The sequence below is a fragment of the Desmodus rotundus genome, chromosome 6 (assembly GCF_022682495.2).
Source record: "Desmodus rotundus isolate HL8 chromosome 6, HLdesRot8A.1, whole genome shotgun sequence".
Lineage (NCBI taxonomy): Eukaryota > Metazoa > Chordata > Mammalia > Chiroptera > Phyllostomidae > Desmodus > Desmodus rotundus.
Window position 1 is genome coordinate 92598508 of NC_071392.1, and position 20117 is coordinate 92618624.

The window sequence follows — 20117 nt, forward strand, 5'->3', positions numbered from 1 at the left end:
TAATTCCAAAATAATTTATTTAAATATGCAGAACCAATTAATGAGAGGGGTTGGCTAGTTCTCCTGGAGACAGCTGCAGTGCCCTGCTTGTCACTGCCGCAGACACGCTCCCCCGACAGCAACGAGGTGGTGGCTCCCTCCCCGGCCCCATGGCTGCTGGCGCACCTCTCCTCACCAGTACTCCATCGCAGGTTCCTGCAGCTGACCCGCCGCGACCCTGGACGCCCTGCATGGGGACCACATGGCCAGGCGTGCCCAGGTCAGCAGGGCCTGGACTGGCTGCGCTCATGTGGGAGGGCAGGCGCACAGCAGTCCCCCTGGGGCAGATGTGCCGGGAGCACGAGGAAATGGCAGTGCTGCCTCCCGGTGCGGAAGGGCCCAGGCCCTCAGCAGAGGCGCCCGTGAACACGGGCCTAATGTTCGTGGAGAAGCCAAACGTTCACTCAGAAACGCTCAGGCGTCTCACAAGTGTGCAGGAGTGCCTCCGCTGCTCCCCTGAGGCCAGCGTGACTTCCACGAGAGCCCTTTATTGAAAGATGTCTCCTCCTCCTCCTCCTCTTCTATGGCCTGGTCCGCTTGAAGAATGGACTGCAAGCAAGTCTCAGTAAAAAGCAAAGTTTGCAACTAATGCTGAACTAGGCATAACTACCAGAGAAATGAGAAAGCAGCCCACCTTTATTCATTTTCCCAGTGTGGGGTCTCGTGCTGACAGTCACCAGTGCAAGAGCGAGCGGCTTACTGAGTGTGGTACACGCTGGGGAAGTGCTCTTTTAAAAAGCGGGCTCGGAAGGAAGTGCAGAAGCACACACACAGGGCAGGTGGAGTCAGTGGGGCGCGCACACAGATTAGTTTCTCTTAGGAGTTTGGCTCTAAGTGGATGTTTTTTATGTCGATAGTACACAGCCTGGCTTTCATCATTTCTCCCCCAAAAAGCTGTAGATGCAACCATTTGAAAAGGTTCTTCTACTGCGGTCCAAGCGCAGACGGCCCGCCCCACACACAGCGTGCACGTGAACACGCGCACGGATTCGGAACCGCTCTCGGGCTCCTCACGCACGACCCGCAGAGCCCGACCCCTGGACACCAGCGCAGGGCGACTGCACTCGGTGCCCGGGGTCAGGAGACTGCTCTGGAATCAGTCACAGCTGCACGGCGGGCAGACCGCCAGCACAGGGCTCACGGCAGGGTGGCTGGCACATCCTGGGTGCCGACGCTGTGCACTCGGTGTCGGAACGGCCTCGTTCCCGGGTCTGAGGTGTACGTTGGCAACGGCGGCCAAGGCCAGCGCATCTGGCGAAAGAAGGGGTTTCCACCACAGCAAGTTCAGAGTTTCATAACGGGCAGAGGAGCATGAGGACGTAAGGGATTTTTGAAAAAAGGGCTTAAAAAACTGAGTGTGCATATCGCCTGGCAGGCGGAATCCAAGGGACCAGGTTTCCACACCAGCAAGTGTGCTGTGAGAGGGGGACCGACCGCACGGCATGCAGGCACCTTCCCTGGGGACTGGCCCTGGTGCAGGGCCCCCAGAGCTCGCTGGTGGACAGCACCCCGTGTTCCCTCGCCTCACAGCCCCCTCGGCGCCCTCTGTAACATGAGGCAGAGCTGTGCTTCGGTCCTGCTCGACAGACGTGAGGGCACCGTGGGCGACCGCTGCCGGCCCCCAGGCCACCGCACAGACCCAGGGTCGCGCCTTCTGTCCCAGCACCAGGGCCTTGGTGCACTGCGTCCTGCACAAAACAGAGGGCAGGCCTGAGTGGAGTGTCGCCCGGGCTGTCTCACACGGTGGCCGTCATCAGACGCGAGCAGAGGTGGGCGTGTAGCAGGATACCGCAGGGCCTGCCGTGGAGTGGAAGGGGACCCTCGACCACCAAGTTCCCGTGGATGATGAGAAGGTGGCCACGTCCCCTGCGAGGCGCCTGTCACAGGTGTGTCAGGAGGCCAGGCCAGGTCTCTGGGCTACAAGGTGGCACCACAGGCCTCACAGGACTTTCTGGTGCCCGTTTGCAGACAGCTTGGCCGTTTCTGCACCCCTGGAGGTGGTAGGCAGGCGCAGCTTGCGGAGCCCTGCGGACAGACGGGAGACAGTGAGAGAGTGGGGCCGTGGGGAGGGTGGGCACAGGGTGTGACATGCTACGGTGGACACCAGCCCTCCTGGCCGCCCTCAGCAGTAACCCTCCACCAGCCTCGCCCCAGCCAAGCCATGTTGCCCAGGCACCCAGCCCCAGAAAGCGTGGTCCATTTCCATGTGAAAGCACACGGAGACGCATGGGAGACACACCGATACAGGACCACGGGCTGAAACAGACAGGCGGCGGGGCATGCTGCCCGAAGGGAAGGGAGAGAAATGTAAAACAATACGCTGACCATGGGTGACACTTCACCCCTCAGAGATGCCTCGGAGACTCAGTGTCTCCCCCCCGGGGAGGGGGGCGGCGTGACCCCCGTGTCACACAGAGGTCGCTTATGTAAGGCACCTAACACGGGACAGTCCTGCGCCCTGGCGGGGCGGACAGGACAGGGAGTCTGTGCTGCTGAGGCTGCAGCGCACCAACAGAATAGGACAGAGATGGGCGGGGCCAAGCAGCAGGCCCTTGGAAAGGCCTCGGGGACACGGTGTGCAGGGGCTCGCTCCAGGGTGAGGCTCTCCTCCTGCAACCCCAGAGAACTGCCCGCCTGGCTGCAGGCTCTTCAGGCAGGTTCAGCAAGCGAGGCACTCCTCGTCCCAGGGTTCTGTCGCCTGCACGTCTGGGGGAAGTGGGTAGGAGAGGAGGAACCAGTCCCACACAGGGGCAGCACCCCGCTGAGTGACAGCGACCACCCAGCCCAGCCGTGGGATGAAGGGAGGGAGGGGAGGGAGAGGAGGGTGTGCAGAGCACCAGTGAGGCCATCGACACCCTGGCTGACCCGGCACCCCCTCCTGGAGTGGGGGAATTGCAATCAGTTCCTCCTGAAACCTGGGTGCCGCGCAGGCTGGCAGGCTGAGGGACTGCCTCATCTGTCTTCCATGGGCACCGACCCGGCACCCTGTCCCCTGGCAGAGCTGGAGTGCCCCCCCCAGGCTGACACTCTCTGACAGCGCCTGGCCGGGAGGCAGGCTCAGCCTCCGCACACCAGTCAACGGAGCGGGGGCCTGATGTGAGAAGTGGCCCCGCAGGCCTGCGCTGGGGCTCATCTGACCCCACGTCACCGTGTGGACATCACAGGGGCCCAACCTGCTCCTGGAGCTTCTGCCGAGTGGAGCTCACCGGTCGTCCGGGACCATACGGCACTGGCCACCGCCTCACGGGGTGGACACGACATGAAGTGCATGTGAGCAGGGGACCAAAATCTGTTTTCCTTCCCAAAGGTCCCCCTCTCGGGATGCCCTGGGCCAGAGCTGTACTGCTGTGTGCGAGGGTCTAGCTGTCAGAAAATGGGACCCCAGCAGGGCCGCCCCCACGCAGCCCTGCAAGCGCTGAGGTCCACAGCAGAGGGTGGGGTGGGGGCCCGCAGCGGGGTGACTCAGACACACAGGCTGACGCTCTCTGCCATGGCCACGGGCTGCCCGCCCCCCCGACAGGAGAGGACACAGCCCATCCCAGAAGGTGGGGGCAGCGCGGGCTCTAAGAACGCAAGGGCTGGAACCCATCAGTCCAGAGCTGAAGTCGGCATGGAGAACACAGCCCTGGGCCCCCTGCTCCCCTTGCGCCCAAGCCAATCCGAAGCAGTCTGACTACTGTCCCAGAGCGTGTGACCCACGGGACACAGGACCACGAACACCTCCTCTCCTTGAGCGCCGGGAGTGCCAGTCCTTCATCCGAGTCATCATTCAGCTTACTGAAGAGGTGCTGGATCAGCAGGGCCCAGTGATACCCAAGCCTCAAAACGCCCTTAGCTGTGACCCAGTACATGGCGTCAGTACCAGACAACCAGCCCGAGGCAAGCTCAGCGCACAGCACCACCGAGTCGATGCCTCCTGACCCTCCCGGGGCCCTGGACCAGGCTGCAGCCCATGGGGCAGGCTGAGAGCGGGGATTTCACACGGGGCCGAGGCCACACAGTGGGGAAGATGGACACCCCGGGGTCACACATGTTGAGGAGCAGGAGGAGAGGGACACCTGGTGCCGAGGGTTACCTAGGGCCTTGAGGAGCTCTTCCCGCACGGCCGAGGTGAACTTCCTCACCAGACACAGCGTCGTCACAATGGCGAAAAGCAGGTTGTAGGACAGGACGATGTAGAAATTCCCCAGCCAGTTAAACCTGCCGAAGTCTCCCAGCAAGTCGAACCTGGTGATTCCTGTGGAAAACAGACAGACAGCCCCCAGTAACACCAGGCACGACGTGCGCGCAGATGCCACAGCGCACAGCGCAGACCAGACCCGACTCCTCCGGCAGCCAATCCTCCTCGCCTCCCCGCCCGTCAACAGAGGCAGGAACCACTCTGGGTGGGGGAGGGACAAACTGCCACTGCACATCCCCTCCCCCTTCAGGTCCCTGCTCAACGTCCCCCCCCCCACCCCAAGGGGGCACCCGTCCCCCACCAAAGACAGCTGGGCCTCCATGGCCCTCTATCCAAATTCTGCTTCTGCGCCGCACACGCAACCTGACACGGTTTCCTCCTTTGGGTCTTCTCTGCTGCCTCCTCTCCCCACCGGGCGCGAGCTCTGGGAGGACAAACAGGGACCCGGCCTTTGCACGCCTATGACCCCGGTACCCAGAGTGACGCCTCACACCGCTGCACACTTATTACATCAGCGAATCAGCTGCAGGCGAGTCCTTTTCAGAAAAACATCACTCATCTGAACTGGATGCCCCAGGCTTGTCAAGTACATGGCGAAGCTGGAAATGCAGTGTGGCTGCCTCATGCTGCATTTCGGCTACTTAAAAAAACAAGTCCTCTTATTGAAAAAGAGAATTTAAACGGCCGCCCTCTTCACTGAGTGGGGCCCGGGACCCACACTGCTGGAAGAACGGGACCGGCAGGAGTTTTCCAACCACTGGCATGCTGCTGACGCGCTTGAAGGCAGGCAGCAAAGAGCCACATGGGGTGACAGAGAGTTGCGACCACAGAGCGCAGTAAAACGGAACCACGCACCTTTGCTTTATGGGTGGCCTGAGGATTAAGAATCACTTTGACTAAACTCAACTTCACCCTACCAGCCGACTTTTGAACTTAGCCATCCCCCCACCCCCGCCTGCTGCAGGACAGGCTCCCAGAGACCGCAGAGAGCCCCGCCCGTCTACACGGTGTCACAATCCCGATAGCTTCGCCAAGGAGCTTCCTGTGGTCACATCCACCCAGGGCCAGTGCCTCTGCCTTTGAGGGGCACTAAGCTGCCACAGCACTTCAAGGGGACAGAAGAGTCATGGAAACACACAACAAGGTCCCCCCATGGGAGGTCAAGGGACCAGACCACGGCGGAGGACGCGTAGTCCCCATACCACAGGGTCCCAGCACTGGCTGCGGCTTCTCAGAGCTTAGAGACGCTGCTTATTATGAGGAATACACATCAAATTGCAGGGGTCACTTCTTAGATAAAATACAGAGAACGTAGTCCTTCCAAACACACCGCAGTGGTTTCAGCCCAGAGATCCCAGTAAGCAGTTTATTGGACCACTGAGGCCGAAGCTGCCTCGCAAACCTGGCGGGAGCCACGGGCCCTTTCCTGAGGGGCACACGCTAAGGCGCACACACGGAACCGTACCTGACGCCTATACACTGGAACCAGGAGATCACAGAACTCCCTGCCCAGACAGACTCTGCAAAAGGGTCTGATCTAGTCTACAACTTCCTGTGCCGTGCACCACCGTGAGCAAGCCCAGGATGCGAGTGTAGACGTACAGCACGCAGGTGGGTGATCACTCACAAACTCCGTATGGACTGGTCACTGACACACAGGTCGTACACAGACGAGACGAAGACTTGTGATGAGCTTTGCAATGACAGAGATGAATGCAAGTTCCAACAGTCTCTTCACACGGCCAGGGCCCTCCTCTGTGAGCTCACGGGGCACACACTCCGCACTGGAAACCGCGGGTGCGGGCAGGGAGGCGGGGCGAGGGCGCCCACAGACAGTGGGAGCGCACGCTCTGAGCCACGGGCACGGCTCTCCTAGAACTCCTCCACGGGCTCACCTCGGTATCTGGAGGGCCAGGGCCGAGACCTGAGTGGAACTGTCAGGCAAAGGGCGAGGCCTCGCCCACGCCCTTCCGTCCCCTGGACACTCAGGTCGCCCCACAGACAGGAACCGAGGAGCCCGCCCCTGCCACACACTGAGGCACGAGGCGAAACCTTAGACTGAGACAGGGCTTTGGCTGAATGCTCACACCGCCTAGGCAGCACTGACCGAGTGGGATGCTGCCCGGACAACACACACAGCTCTCCAACCCCGAAAACCTGCCGGGGGCCCGGGCAGCAAGGCGCCAGGGACAGTTGCTCTGCTGACTGGAGAGGCTTCTGCCATGGCAACGATTCAATTGTAAAACGCGCCTGTGCATTAAAACACCACCACAGCTCACTCCTGGGGGTCGAAAGTTCTGGGTGCACTTTTGACCGTGCAGCCATTTGGGGCCTGGCTCCCCTGTCACCAAGGGCCGGCCAGGCATTGCTGTGAGGCTCTCGGGCTACCGGCAACTCTGTCACTGGGAGGGACGCTGTGGTAGGTTTAAAACGCGCACGATAGGCCCTGAAACAAGTCTTCAAATAACACAACCAAGAGTTACGGCAAGTAGGCCAACAAAATAGACAAGGTGGGGTCATTTCTTAAAATGCAATGCATCCGGAAGGATGCAGGAGAAGGGAAAAGAGAGAACAAAGAAGAAGCAGCGAGTCAAACAGAAAATGAACAGTATTGTGGTAGATTCAAAAGCAATCATGTCAACAAACTCGTTCAATGTAAACAGTCTAAACACCCAAATTCAAAGACAAAGATTAAACAAGAGCAAGGCCCAACTATACACCACTGACAGAAACCCCAACCATGGAAACGTGGACGCATCAGGGGATGCGTAAGAGTGGCAAACGTGGACTCTGCGAACCCTGATCAACAAGAGGCTGGAACGGCTACTGGAATTCCACGGGAAGTGGACTTCAGAGCGGAGAGTACCACTGGGGTAAAGAGCGCCACCGCCACCGTCGTAATTAGAAAAGGGTCGCTTTGTCAAGAGCGCATAATGATCCTACATACTTGTGTATCTAATGCTAGAGCTTCCAAGTACAGGAAGCAAAACCCAACAACTACAGGGAGAGACGAGCAAACCCACAGCTACAGGAGCTCCAAACCCCCCGTCGATAAGTGACTCAGCTAGTGGCCGGGACCCAGGTGAGGACCGGGTCGTGCCGACACTGCCAAACACCCTGACCGCCGCCTGCAGAGCACTCTCTACAGCAGGGGCCAGAACACAGCTCCTCCTCAAGTGTGTACAGAAGAGAGCCAGCGCTACGGCCCACATGCAAGTCTCACACACACACACACACACACACACACGCACGCACGAGGGCTGGCACAGGCCGTGCCGACAGAGCCACAGCGCCTTCCCCTCCGACAGGCCCAGTGGGCATGTCACTGCTGTGCTGCTCAGTCTCTGGGGACAGCGTGCGCACAACCTGGTGGTGTCCTCAGCCGGCCGGGGCTCTCGCCTCAGCGCAAACTAGTCCCTGACTGCAGTTTACAATCGCGTTTTAGTTACGGCGCTTTAATTGTCGACATTTGAAAGCTGCGTCTTCAAGGCTGCTCCCAGCTCAGTGACCCTAACTGAAGTCATTTGCATGTGGAAATGTCTACGACAAACTGTCCGGGAAGGTGCTCGGCTGTGTGTCCACAGACGGCCGCGTGGTTTGGGTGAGTGTGGCCGTGACATTTCCTCGGGCGAGACGGTGAGGCCTGGAACCAGGGCAGCGTCCGAACGCGCCGAGCGAGCGGGTGCCGGGAGGGCGGGCGCGCAGGCGGGCAGCGGTCCCTCTCTGATCTCCAGGACACTCAGGGTGCTTCCTCTGGCCGAACACGTGACCAGCCACACGTGGGGAGTGCTCGGACGTGAGAACAACACCGCTAACCAAGCCACAGTCCAGCAGTGCCACTCCCCAGCTACTTCCCACTCAGTACCTGACGTACCGAATCGGGCACCGTTTGTTTGGTGAGAAACTCAGTGTGAGGTTTGGAATTCTCGGTATTTCTACACCGATGTCATATCAGGGGTGCATGTTATGACCGGTACTTCTGCCGCACCTTTGCCATTTCCGAGCCCCACAATGAGAACTGGAGGGGCGGGCCCAGGGTGAGGATGAGCCGTGTGTTCACCACACCCCAAACGAAAGCCCCTCCAAAAAGGGTGGAAATTACATAGGATCCCCTCACTGGAGAACAAAGGAGAATAATCCACTTTATCTCCTGCAGGACGATGGACTAGAGGAACCCTGATGAGACACATGTGGACCCGACACCGAGAAGTTCAAGCCGACTCAAAGGGTGAGTGCTTTTGTGTTCAGGTCACAAGCACATTTTTTTAAATCAGCATTTGTGCCCAGTATGACTGGCCAGTCACAGAAAGAACCTAAGGATGGAAAAAGAACTATAAAAATAAACTTAGAATAGAAATTAGGAAAACACTGCAAGGCCTGTCGGTCACCGCTGGGAAAAACGTTCTGGGTAAGGGAGATTTCACATAAAGAATGCAGAAATACGTCGACCTCTCTGCTGTTTCTTGATGAAGCACGATAAAGAACGTAGCAGCCACCAGACAGAATCTGTTCCTACGGAAGCCCCTGCTACCTCCTGGTGTTTCATCACAGGAAAAGTCTGTGTGCAGGTCACTACCAGGGCCTGGCCGCGTCTGGCTGCACCTGTCAGCGTCTCCTCTCAGCACCTTAAGGGTCTGCTGTTTACCAAAAACACGGACATCAAATCCCCCAGAGGTTGGGTTCCTGAAGTCTGAACAGCAGCAAACAATGTTTTTCGTCTTTCCTATAAATAACAAAACTATCACCTATGTTAACTACATTTGACTAAAACTACATGGTCAAAATTATTCTCACACACCTTTGTGGTGAGTGGTATGCTTATAAAATCTACTTAGTGGTAATTTTTCAATTAGTACAATTAGTACTAATTTTGCAATTAGCACCATTTTCCAATATAGGAAGCTACTCCGAAGGCAGTCTTTGATAAATGGGTCATCACACCAGGCGTGTAAGCCTGAAGCTGCGGTTCATGCCTACGGGACAGCAGCAATAGGAGTGGGCACGTTTTTCTTAAAAATCATACACCACCAAATCAACTTTGTATGCAGGATTCAATATATTTTCAACCGATAATTAAAGTTGTGGTCATCCCTAAAACACTATTAAAGTAAGAGAAAAGCCGCACGGCTATAGGGAAGCGATGGTTTTCCCAGCTACGAGGTTCCCGGGTGACAAGAAGGGCTGGGTGCGCCCCGAGGGCCAGGCTGGCCTGGTGGGAGGCAGGGGACTGAGCGAGGACAGGAAACCACTAGGGCCCTGCATTCAGTGGTTAAACACATCCTCTATTCTCGTCTGATAAGTTTTTCAGCTAGTAAATCAAAATCCCGTTATACAGTGGGATAATATTCGTGACAATTCTCTATATTTTATCTTCTTAAAATCAAAGACTCACTTCTAAAGAGTTAATAGAGGAATTACAAAGTAACTCTCAAGTTTGCATTTCCCATCATGCTGAAATAAAGCTTTCCCTTTTAGTCTAGAAATTTGCTTTTGTAGCACTCTGAAAAGCCTCCATGAATCTGTTCAGCGCATTTATTCCTTTTCATCTATTCAGCGCCACCGGCAGAGCAGGCCGAGCGTGCGTGCCGGGCGGCGCACAGCACACGTGACCGCCGTCCCCTCCCGCACTCGGCTAATCCTGTTTGGACAGCTGGGGCCGGGCATTTGTGAGCTGCGTTTTAATTGTTCCATCTTTCTGTTTCTTCCTTTTATTTATCTCTATGGCAAACTACTCAGGAATTTAAAGTGTTGATCTTCAAAAGCCATTTTTACCATTAATTTGTTTTCTTTGTATTGAAACTATACTCAGCATGTAATTTTCTTCCGTAAAATCAGTGTACGTGGCTATTAAGAACTTCAAACTTCAGAGCACGGTGAGTTTCACGAGTGGCAAAGTGCGAAGTGGCTGTAACATCACAGAAATTACTTGCTGGACCGCCGTCCCACACAGGGCGACGGGCTGCACACGTTCCAGAACTGCGCGCTTTGGGCGCGATAAGCAGATGGGGAAACAGTAACCAGCCCTACGAAGCCCACACAGACAAATAAATAAACAAGCCCTGTACCAGTGTGCAGAGGGCGGCCCCTCCACATTCACATGGAGCCCTCGCTCTCCGTGAGAACGCGGCCTCCCCATCCGAACGCACAGGGGACGGGAACTCGGAAGCCTGCGCCCTCTGGCCCCGGGCCTGCGTGAACAGTGATGCAACCCAAGGGCTAAGTCAAAGCCAGCCACTGCTAGGGCCGGACGACGGGGTTTCCTGGCCATCATGAGCACCCTCAGGTGGAGCCCTGAGTCGGAAGCCAAACAGAGCTCCCGTGGACTCTGTGTGCAGCTATGTTCAGCCGAGAGCTGCGTGGACAGAGTCTGCACAGGCGATAAAAAGGCCACATGAAGACTTCCAGCTACTCCTGTAACAAAGGAAAATGCTTTACTTTTAAACAAGATCACAATCCTGTCCACTGAAACACTAAGAAAACTTCAGGAGGGCAGGCGTGTGAAATCCCAGAGAACCGGAGGCGGCCCCTTCCATCAGCGTGCGCTCTCTGGGGTCCCCCAGTTTTCCCATCTGCTTCACAGACACAAAGCAGCTTAAGATAACTCGGACAGATTTTCAGTTTCCTACACCACATACTAAATTATAAGTTTTTAAAAGATTTCATATAAAAAAAATTAGTTTAATATTTTCTAAACATTAAACACTTTAAAAAAAAAAAAACAGCTGGGGTGGGGGGAGTGGTGGGGGGCAAATGCAGACAACCGTGATTGAACAACAATAAAAATAATGAAATAAATAAATAAATAAAAACATAACCAAAAAAAATGTTTCCTCACTAGAGACTCAAAAGCTTAACTAGTCAGTAAACAAAAAGTCCATTGTTTAGAGAAGACATATTTTTAAATATTTAAAAAATAAATGGACTTCACGTGATACAAGTGCCTTGTGGTGTGGCCCCACACACAACGAGGCGCAGAAGGAAAGGTGCAAAGCCACGTGGGAGGGACCGCAACCCTTCAGACACCGAGTGAAGGAGGAAGCTCAGCGGAAACACGGCCCTCGGACGAAGGTGCCCCGAAAACTCACCCAGTGTCCTCGACATCACAGGCAGCGCGGAGCTCAGGACCAAGAGGGACACGCAGTTCCCGATGATCTGGACGAGGCATGGAGAGTCGGGTAGGTCAGCAAAAGGGTGACAAACGAAACCCGGCACCTTCTGGGAAGGTGCTGCGCATGCCAGTGACCCACTGCACTCGCTAACTTCTTGTTTGCACTACTCACTGCAGAGTTTAAAATGAGGGGAGACTGTCTACGAACATTTAACGTTCTGTCTGTAAGTTCTCAAGAACGTCTGCAGAGCCGGGCACAGGCACAAGTTTATAGATCGCTTACGTCCCTTCACACCTCGGACAAAGCATTTTAATTACTGATTGGGGCTGCCAGTTTCAAAAGGACCTGCCTATTGATAGAGCAAAGAAGAATTAATACATTTAATATTTCCGACTCTATTTCTAAAGCCAACCACTGCTCAAGGTACATGTGAGATCTACTCCTAAATGTTTAACTATTATAAAACCTTTAATACCAAACTTTAATACCAAAAAGCTGTAAGTTCAAAATACATTAAGTCTAGTAACTCATTTTCAGTGTGAACTATGCTTATTCTTTCACAAGAAATAGCTGAAAATACTAATTAATAATTGTGATTACTTAAACTAGATGCTAAGGATCTCAAGAACTCATAGTACTTTAGATATATCGATAAACAGATACATAGACCAATGAATAAAGAGAAACTACGGTGTCTCTTAAAACAGGGCAACAATATGGAATATCTGCTCAAATAAAAGAAGCCAACAGCTCCCCTTAGTTACTCTTCCTTGTCAGCCTGTGGGAACGCTTTCCAAAGCCGCGGTCACTGTGTAACAGCCCGGGCTATTCCGAAGCCAAGGATGCATTGTAGGAAGTCAAATCAGCCTCAGACTGCAAAACGTTTCTGAATAGGGCTCTTCCGTCTTGCTTTAATTATTCAAATCTGAAATACTTGGTCTCTACTACTTGTAGCGACGAGGCTCTTCAAACCTCAAACAAGCCCCACGAAGCACAGTCAGCGCTGCCCGAGTGGCTCATTAGCAGAAGGTTTTCTTTGGAGGAAAAAGGGTCCTTTCAGGAGCCCTCTGCAGCCAGCTAACCAGCTCTGCGTCCCGCGCCTTTCCAAGTGAATGGACGCCGTCCAAATTAAACAGAGCACAGCCTTTCCCACTCGGTCAGCGCCTTGAAAATCTTCCAGTTTGCGTTCACGCAACTTACAAACAAACACCTATCACAGCAAATGAACTGTTCGGGGCGATTACTAAATAAAGCACTTTGGTCTGCAAGGCAAAGGGGAGGCGCCGCCACCTGAAACTTGACCTTACCTTTGTCATGGTTGTGTCATCCTTTTTGGGGAGAAAGTCTCCAAAAAATCGGAGGCTATAGAAACCGACGACAGAAGACACCATGAGATAGCTGTGAGAATCAAGGAAAACCTCCCAAGAATGCCAGTTGTGTTAGTTCTCAGTGGTCTCCAGAAGTCTGCAGGCCCAAAGGAAACTCAAAACAAAACCCGAGGCCACTTGGAGTGCCTGAGGAAGAATGGCTTGTTTTTTCTTCCAGGCAAGTGTCTTAGTGAATTGCCACTGTCCCAGAAAACTAGACAGAAAACTTGTTAACAGACAGAATGTTCCGTTAAAGAAAGGATACAAAATCAAAATGATTTCAAGTGCGGCTCCCACAAAACCAAAAGCAGAGAGAGAGGCATTTCCTATCCCAGGCCCCTGGGGGGAAAAAGAAACACTTTCAGAATTCAGTGACACTATTATATTTGGTTTCTCTAAAATTGTTGTTTCATAAATATAGGACAGTTGAAATTAGGGATGTTTAACACCCTAGGAATAACATCTAGACTTTAAAGGACAATAAAGAGAGACATCAGACCAAGTTCATTAATTAATTCAACCACATGTTAACAATTTTAACAAGCTCAAACCATTTCTGATTTATCTCAAATTTAAGTTACTTATCACAATAATGTGATTATGTATAGTGTGAAATCCTGAATAGTCTTGAAAGAAATCTTTTAAAAACATAATAGTACAATACGAATAAGATATATAATTACCTCTACCCTGAGGCAGCACATAAGAATCACACACTTAGAGTGTGTACAAAGCAAGCTCAGCACAGGGAGAAAGTGAGTGTACACAGCCTTGTCTGTGCCTCTGGAGCTTCCTTGCCCCCCAGCCTTCCTTGGAAATTCATAGTTTTAAAAAATATAACAACTTAGTGAACCTGGACTTTTTTAATGTAATGCTATAAATTTTTTCCTAAACATTACACCTATTCTCAAAACCTATCTTTATCTAGGACTTAAAAAAAACAACAAAGAGAAAAGTAGTATATGTCAATGAGACCAAACAGGCAAAAAAATTCTTTCTTCCTGAAGCGGGAAAAATATTTTCACAGCTTACTAATTAAAGGAACTACATGAATATAAATGACTTATTTTATTATCAGCTTCTATTAGATCTAACAGACATACCAGGATAGTTTAGAATGTATAGTCACACTATGAAAAAATCAATAAACCAATAAATAATATAATAAGTATTTTGCCCTGGCTGGTGTGGCTCAGTGGACTGAGTGCTGGCCTGTGAATCAAAAGGTCACCGGTTCAATTCCCAGTCAAGGCAGATGCCTGGGTTGCAGGCCAGGTGCCCAGTTGAGGGGGTGTGAGAGGCAACCAATTGATACATCTCTCACACATCAATGTCTCTCCCTCTCTTTCTCACCCTCTTTCCTCTCTCTAAATAATAAGTAAAACCTTCTATATATATATGGTTTTGTATACATTTTAATTTAGGTATAAAGAAGTAAGTACATCCATGGACATTTCATATATAATTAAGGACAAAGAATTTCTCAAAGTTTGTCAATCTTCTGAAGAAGAACTGAACAGTGACAACATCAGTAGAAAGCACACTGACTGTGAACCCTCTGCCCTTCCCTCGTTTCCCTATGCCCAAGGACCCAGCACCCTAGCCGGGACCCCTGCACCCAAGGACCCAGCGCCCTAGCCGGGACCCCTGCGCCCTAGCCGGGACCCCTACGCCCAAGGACCCAGCGCCCTAGCCGGGACCCCTACGCCCAAGGACCCAGCGCCCTAGCCAGGACCCCTGCACCCAAGGACCCAGCGCCCTAGCCGGGACCCCTACGCCCAAGGACCCAGCGCCCTAGCCGGGACCCCTACACCCAAGGACCCAGTGCCCTAGCCGGGACCCCTATGCCCAAGGACCCAGGGCCCTAGCCAGAAGGCAAAGGCGCTCTCATGGCCAGAGACAGGAAGTTCGGGGCACAGGTCGTGGAACAAACTCCGTCACTTCTTCATGAAGTCATTAACCAAAACACAAACCCTTTGTCTCGTGCAATCTTCACGGGCAATTGTTTCTTTGTCAAAAAACGGTGCACAGACGGCTTTGGCCACAGTTCACACGTACAGGCTTTGACCATTTCCTGAGGTCTCATTTCTGCGGGGCCCCCCATGTGCGTGTGTAACTAAACGTGGTCCTCTCCTGCCTGTCTGCGTCACATCAGTCCAGTTCTGAGACCAGCCAGAGAGCCTAGGAAGGTAGAAGAAGAAATTTCCCTCCCCAACAACTGGAAACAATCCGTGTCGAGAGAAGGGTGACCTGATTTATTTACACAGTCACACAAGGGGCCTACCAGGTATGCGTCCCTCCCCACTGGGCACTGCGAGGAGGGCACAAAAACGTGCGATGGGACATAGGACGCACCTGGAGTGCGGTATTCAGGAATGGGTTAAAAAGAGGACAGAAGCCCACACCGCAGGTGACTTCCAGCTCTATCGGTGGGACCGGGTCTAAACCAAAGACAAAGGCCAGGCTGTGGATGGGGAGGCTGCTCCTTGCTGAGGTCTGTTAGTGGGATGGGGCACCGGAGCCCGAGGGCGGGCCCACACGGGTGCAGAGACAATGGCGGGAGCCGGCAGTACAGGGTCCTGGGAAGGTGTGCGGGGTCTAAAGCGAGACCGCGGCTAAAAGAATTAGCTCTGGGAAGCACGGGTGTCTGCATGGTGGACTGAGGGAAGGAGTTAAGACAGACGACGGCTTTTCTCTCTGAGAGAACAGGTTTACCCTCTGGTTCAGAGAGAGAAGTGCGTCGGAAGTCTGAAAGAGTTCCAAAGTCATTCCTATGGGGAATGGGAAGTGGCCAACTTAGAAAATAGACTAAAATGTCAAAATTTGAATGCTACTTTAAGTATCCAAAAGTTTATAAAGTATCCAAAAGTTTATAAAGACATCTAGAAAAACAATGCCAAATATGAATATTTAGCTGTAATTACCTTCTTTTTTCAAAAAAAAAATCTTAATTTATTTTTAGAGAGAGGGGAAGGGAGGGAGAAAGAGAAGGAGAGAAACATCGATGTGCGAGATACATCAACTGGTTGCCTCTCTCACTCCTCCAGCTGGGGACCCGGCCCGCGACCCAGGCCCGTGCCCTGACTGGGAATCGACCTTTCGGTGCACAGGCTGCCACTCAATCCCCTGAGCCACACCAGCCAGGGCTGTAATTACCTTCTTTATGGAGAATATATTCAAATCAGCTAATTGACAGAATTTAATAAAATTATCCACTTTTAAACGAGAGAGGAAACTAAGTTAATTCATAAAAAATATACCCGACTCTCCTCCAGTAACTGAATACTTTGTCATAAAATGTGTGATTCTTTTGAAGCAGGGCTCTCTTAGACCACACATTTAAATCTTTTGCAAACCCAGTGAATCCATTTAGTAAACTCCTCACATGTCATTACTTCACAAAATCCCAGGCAATGAATCTCAGCAAAACAAAGATAAATTCTCATATAAAGTGTAAATGAAACTCTGATTCTTGAGAAACGGTCCAGGCAATCCAAAGTAAGAGGCTAGAAACAAATCTTAGTTTACCAGCCCCGTCTGGGAAGGCTTCCTGCATGAAGAAGCCCACACAACTTGAAGAACACGCAGGTGGGAAGGTGACTTATCTGCAACAGGGTGTACAGGGTGTTTTGCAAAAGAAAGGCATTCTGAAACACGGTACCTTACCCTCGTCCCCTTTGGCATGGCTGTTTCATCGACCAACAGGCAAAGAATATTACAAGCCACCAGGAGAACCGAAGTGGACTGCAAAACAAAAAGTCGGTCATCAGCCCTCAATTTCAAAGCCAGTTTGCCAACACAAACACATTAAACCTACGTGGCCACCCAGCTGCGTCCTTCAGGAAAGACAGAAGGCGGTCAGGACCACAGTCTCACCTGTGAGCCCGAAGTGACCGGACTGTCTACGAACACTGCAGAGTGAATTCTGAAAGACCCTGTGAATTACTGCAGTCGCGAAGCCTGGGCTGAAAGCTGACAATGTAGACCCATTTACTGGCTGATTTCACCAACTGGAAACCCAAAACTGCCCAGATTTTTAAAAGGGTTGAAACGTCACCGAAACTGACTTCCTAGCGTGGTTTTCGCACCCCCTCACAGGGCCCGAAGCGGCTTCTGCAGCCCTGCCTCTTCCTAGTGTTTGATGAGACAGAAGAAGGGACTTCCTGGTTCCATGAAGAAACAGAAGCTCAAGAACCTTTCCCCATCACCATGAATTTTTATTTTTGCTCTGTCGAGTGTTTACGAACAAAGGCACACACACGTTTTAATCTCACTGGCAGAGAACCGGCTTTCCGGAACCGCTCAGCTGAGGAGCCGCCCTACGCAAACGGTAAAGCAACGCCACAGCAGTGTGCTCTGTGCCACCAGGCCGGTCTGCGCTTACGGTCTCGATGAGGAGCAGGACCATGACTGCCGGGTACACCAAGTTCCTCTCCCAGGCTGATGCCTTTTTCCGCCGCTCTAGTAGAAGGAGAAACGACATAACAACACCGCAGTAATTGCCGAGCATTGTCTCCGGGTGCAAATTTTCACTCCTTACTGCTCTAACCAGTATGTATTAGTCTTACAGAAGTTCTTTTTAAAAAAAAAAAAAAAAAAAAAACATAAAAAACTTAAGTTTCCTTTACAAATTATAAAAGTCAGAGTTTTAACATCAGATTGCTACATTAAACAGCTCAACCCTGTGATGCCTGAATTTTAGTTCTTTAATGAAATCAACTGTTTATAAATAGCTTACTCTGAAAATATAGAAATATTTGTTTTGACACAGATTTACATATTGATACAGATTTGAATGAATAAAGTAACAGCAGTAAAAATCCCCCCGAATCTCATCTCCCAAAGGTAAACACTCCAGTTTCCTGAAGGCTGAGGGCAAGCTTCCACTTGTAATTACAAGGTCCACCCCGTCACACCGACCCTCACACTGCAAACAGCTGGAGAAGGTGGGTCAAACTAATTCTTTAATAAATCTGCACAAGGTACCAGAGACCCACATGACAATCAAAACGGAGGGGCCAGTGGTCTGTGGAGTGAATGGAAATGAACGTGCACCCCCCTGACAGGTGCCAGCAGGTAACCGCACAGCCCGCAGGGCTGAGAGCTAGCGGAAACCAGGGGACAAAGGAAGCCCACATCGCTACAGTGGAGCCTCCCGCACACTCGGCAGAGCCGAGGACACAAAGATTGGCATTTGGGGCGACCACAGTGGCCAGAACTTGAGTGGTGGGGCTCAGGGAGAAGAGAAAAGGGGATGAGAATCTGAGCGGCAGCCACTGTCCCCGTCGAGGCCTTCTGGCAATGGGCTGAGAGGAGGCGCGGGAAGGTGCATCTCAGAAGCAGAGCAGCCAAGCTCAGCCCTGTCGGGCTCCTGGTCCTTGAGAGGAGAAAACCAGAGCTCAGGGCTCACAAGGAAGATGGCATGACAGCCGGCAACAACAGCCGGCTCTCAGGACCCAGGAGAAGCTATGTGCCAGGAGCAAGGCCACCGCCGCGCCAGACCAGCCCTGGTGAACACTAAAGCCCAGTGTGGACGACCTCCGACCCGGACAGACCAGACAGATCTGTCCCGTCTCTGACTGCCTACCAAAAACAAAGTCAGTCCTCTCAAAACGGGGGAAATCACCCATGTTTCTGCAGTTATGCTAAGAAATGTCTAGCGTTCAATCCAACATCAGCAGGAGATAGGATGAAAGAAAAACAATAGCAACAGACTTCTGGTTGACCCAGAGGTTGGACTCATCAGAAAGTGGCCTTAAAATAACTGATCTACAGGCTCAATAAGACAAATGACGAGATGGCAAATGTCACAATTGAATCTAGAAAAATCATCAAAAGGAACATCTAGAACTAAAAACTACTGTAACTGAAAGTAACAGTTTGATAGTTTTGAAGACGATTACACCAGCAAAGACAGGGAAGTGGAAGACAGATTAGGAGAAAGACAAAGACCAAAGAAAACCTTCAAAGCCCTTCCGCTGGGCAGTAATGCGGCTGTGAAGCAGACTGGGACGCTGGGACATCTTCACAACGTGAACACTACCCAGTGAGAACTCCCAACTCAGCACCAGTGCCCTACGAACGAAACGGCAAAAGAATGACGTTTTCAGATTAACAAAACCAAGAGCGCACTCGTGGCCGGCAAAGCAGCACGACGTAAAATACTCACAGGTGTTTTCCAAGCAGAGGCTAAGCGAACACCAGCAACACACACCGGGTCACCCAAACTGAAACCCCAGAGCAAAGGCCCTGAGCCCGGCACTGCCGACTGCTGACTTCGGTGTGTGGCAACGGGGGCCTCCCTGGGGCCTCGCAGGGGAGCACAGTGACAGTCACCTGGGAGAGCAGTTTGGCGACGTCTGAACAAGCCGGACACGCACATACTCAGTGACCCCACAAGTCCACTTCTACCAAGAGCTACGCAGAAGAATGTCCACACCGACATCGTTCAGGACAGCACAGGACCAGAAACCCACCGCGTGCCCATCAACAGCAGGAGGCAGAGAGTGGCTCCCGGTGCTGCAACGCCACAGCAGAAATGAGCGTGACTGAGCAGCAGAGACGACCTTCGCTGCCAGTGCTGGGCCTGCACCCGTGAGGACAGTGACGGCAGGGACCAGAGCTCTGGTCCGCCTGAAATGATTAAGAAGCCAAAACATACAGGCATGTGCAACGACAGTTTTTAAGGCCTTTGGACACTGGTCACTGAGGGACAGAGGCCTCTGAAAGGGGACATAAGCAGGACAATCCCTGTGTCTGCCCCAGCTCGCTCTCTGGAGGGAGTTCTGGCCCTGGCGCAGGGAGCAGGACCCGCATGCCTAGAGGGGCAGACACACCACAGGAGTCTGGGGGGCCCGAGCCTGCAGGGTTTCACCAGGCAAAGCGCCAGAGGGGACGGTCGCCCAGAGAGAAAACTCCAAGGAGGGCAGAGGGCAATGACCACTTAGGCACGGGAGAGAGAACACCTGGCCGATGGAAGAACCACCCAAAGGAGTGGGAGGAGCAGCATCCAACCATCACAAAGGGCAGAGAAGCATGCTGCGCCCCCAAGACCCGGGGGCACTGGGTAGAGCAAGCGCTGAGAGGGGCCGGTCTCGGTGGGGGGAGCGACTAGCCCAGAGGAGTGCCGTTCTAGCCCAGCCTACTGAGTCTGCAGGGCAAGCCCTGATGCCACCCACGGTTCCCACGTACCTGCCCCGCAGCCCAGGGCAAGCCCTGCACTCACAGGGGCGCAGAAGCACCAGCATGCAGCGATACACACCTCACAGGGCCTACAGTGAAATCAGAAGTGCCCGTGCGTGCGAGAAAGCACAGGACACAGTGAGTCCGCTGACCGAGACTTCTCCAGGACGCGCACCGATGTTCGAGTTAGCAGACACAGCCGTGGAAAGTATTACTGTAACTGCACCCCACACACTCAGG

At 52.7% G+C, this 20117-nt stretch overlaps 1 protein-coding gene across 1 annotated transcript in view; it reads right to left on the reverse strand.

The window, feature by feature from the left end:
* LMBR1 (limb development membrane protein 1) overlaps nucleotides 1-20117 on the reverse strand; it is an 80311-nt gene continuing 60194 nt past the window's right edge. Inside the window, exons 11-17 of the mRNA XM_053926750.1 lie at nucleotides 17080-17156; nucleotides 16362-16439; nucleotides 12961-13034; nucleotides 12636-12726; nucleotides 11305-11371; nucleotides 4115-4276; nucleotides 1-2064 (exon numbers count right to left, since the gene is read on the reverse strand). Coding sequence (XP_053782725.1) covers nucleotides 1979-2064; nucleotides 4115-4276; nucleotides 11305-11371; nucleotides 12636-12726; nucleotides 12961-13034; nucleotides 16362-16439; nucleotides 17080-17156 — 635 coding nt within the window. The 3' untranslated portion in view covers nucleotides 1-1978. The remainder of the gene's footprint in view (nucleotides 2065-4114; nucleotides 4277-11304; nucleotides 11372-12635; nucleotides 12727-12960; nucleotides 13035-16361; nucleotides 16440-17079; nucleotides 17157-20117) is intronic.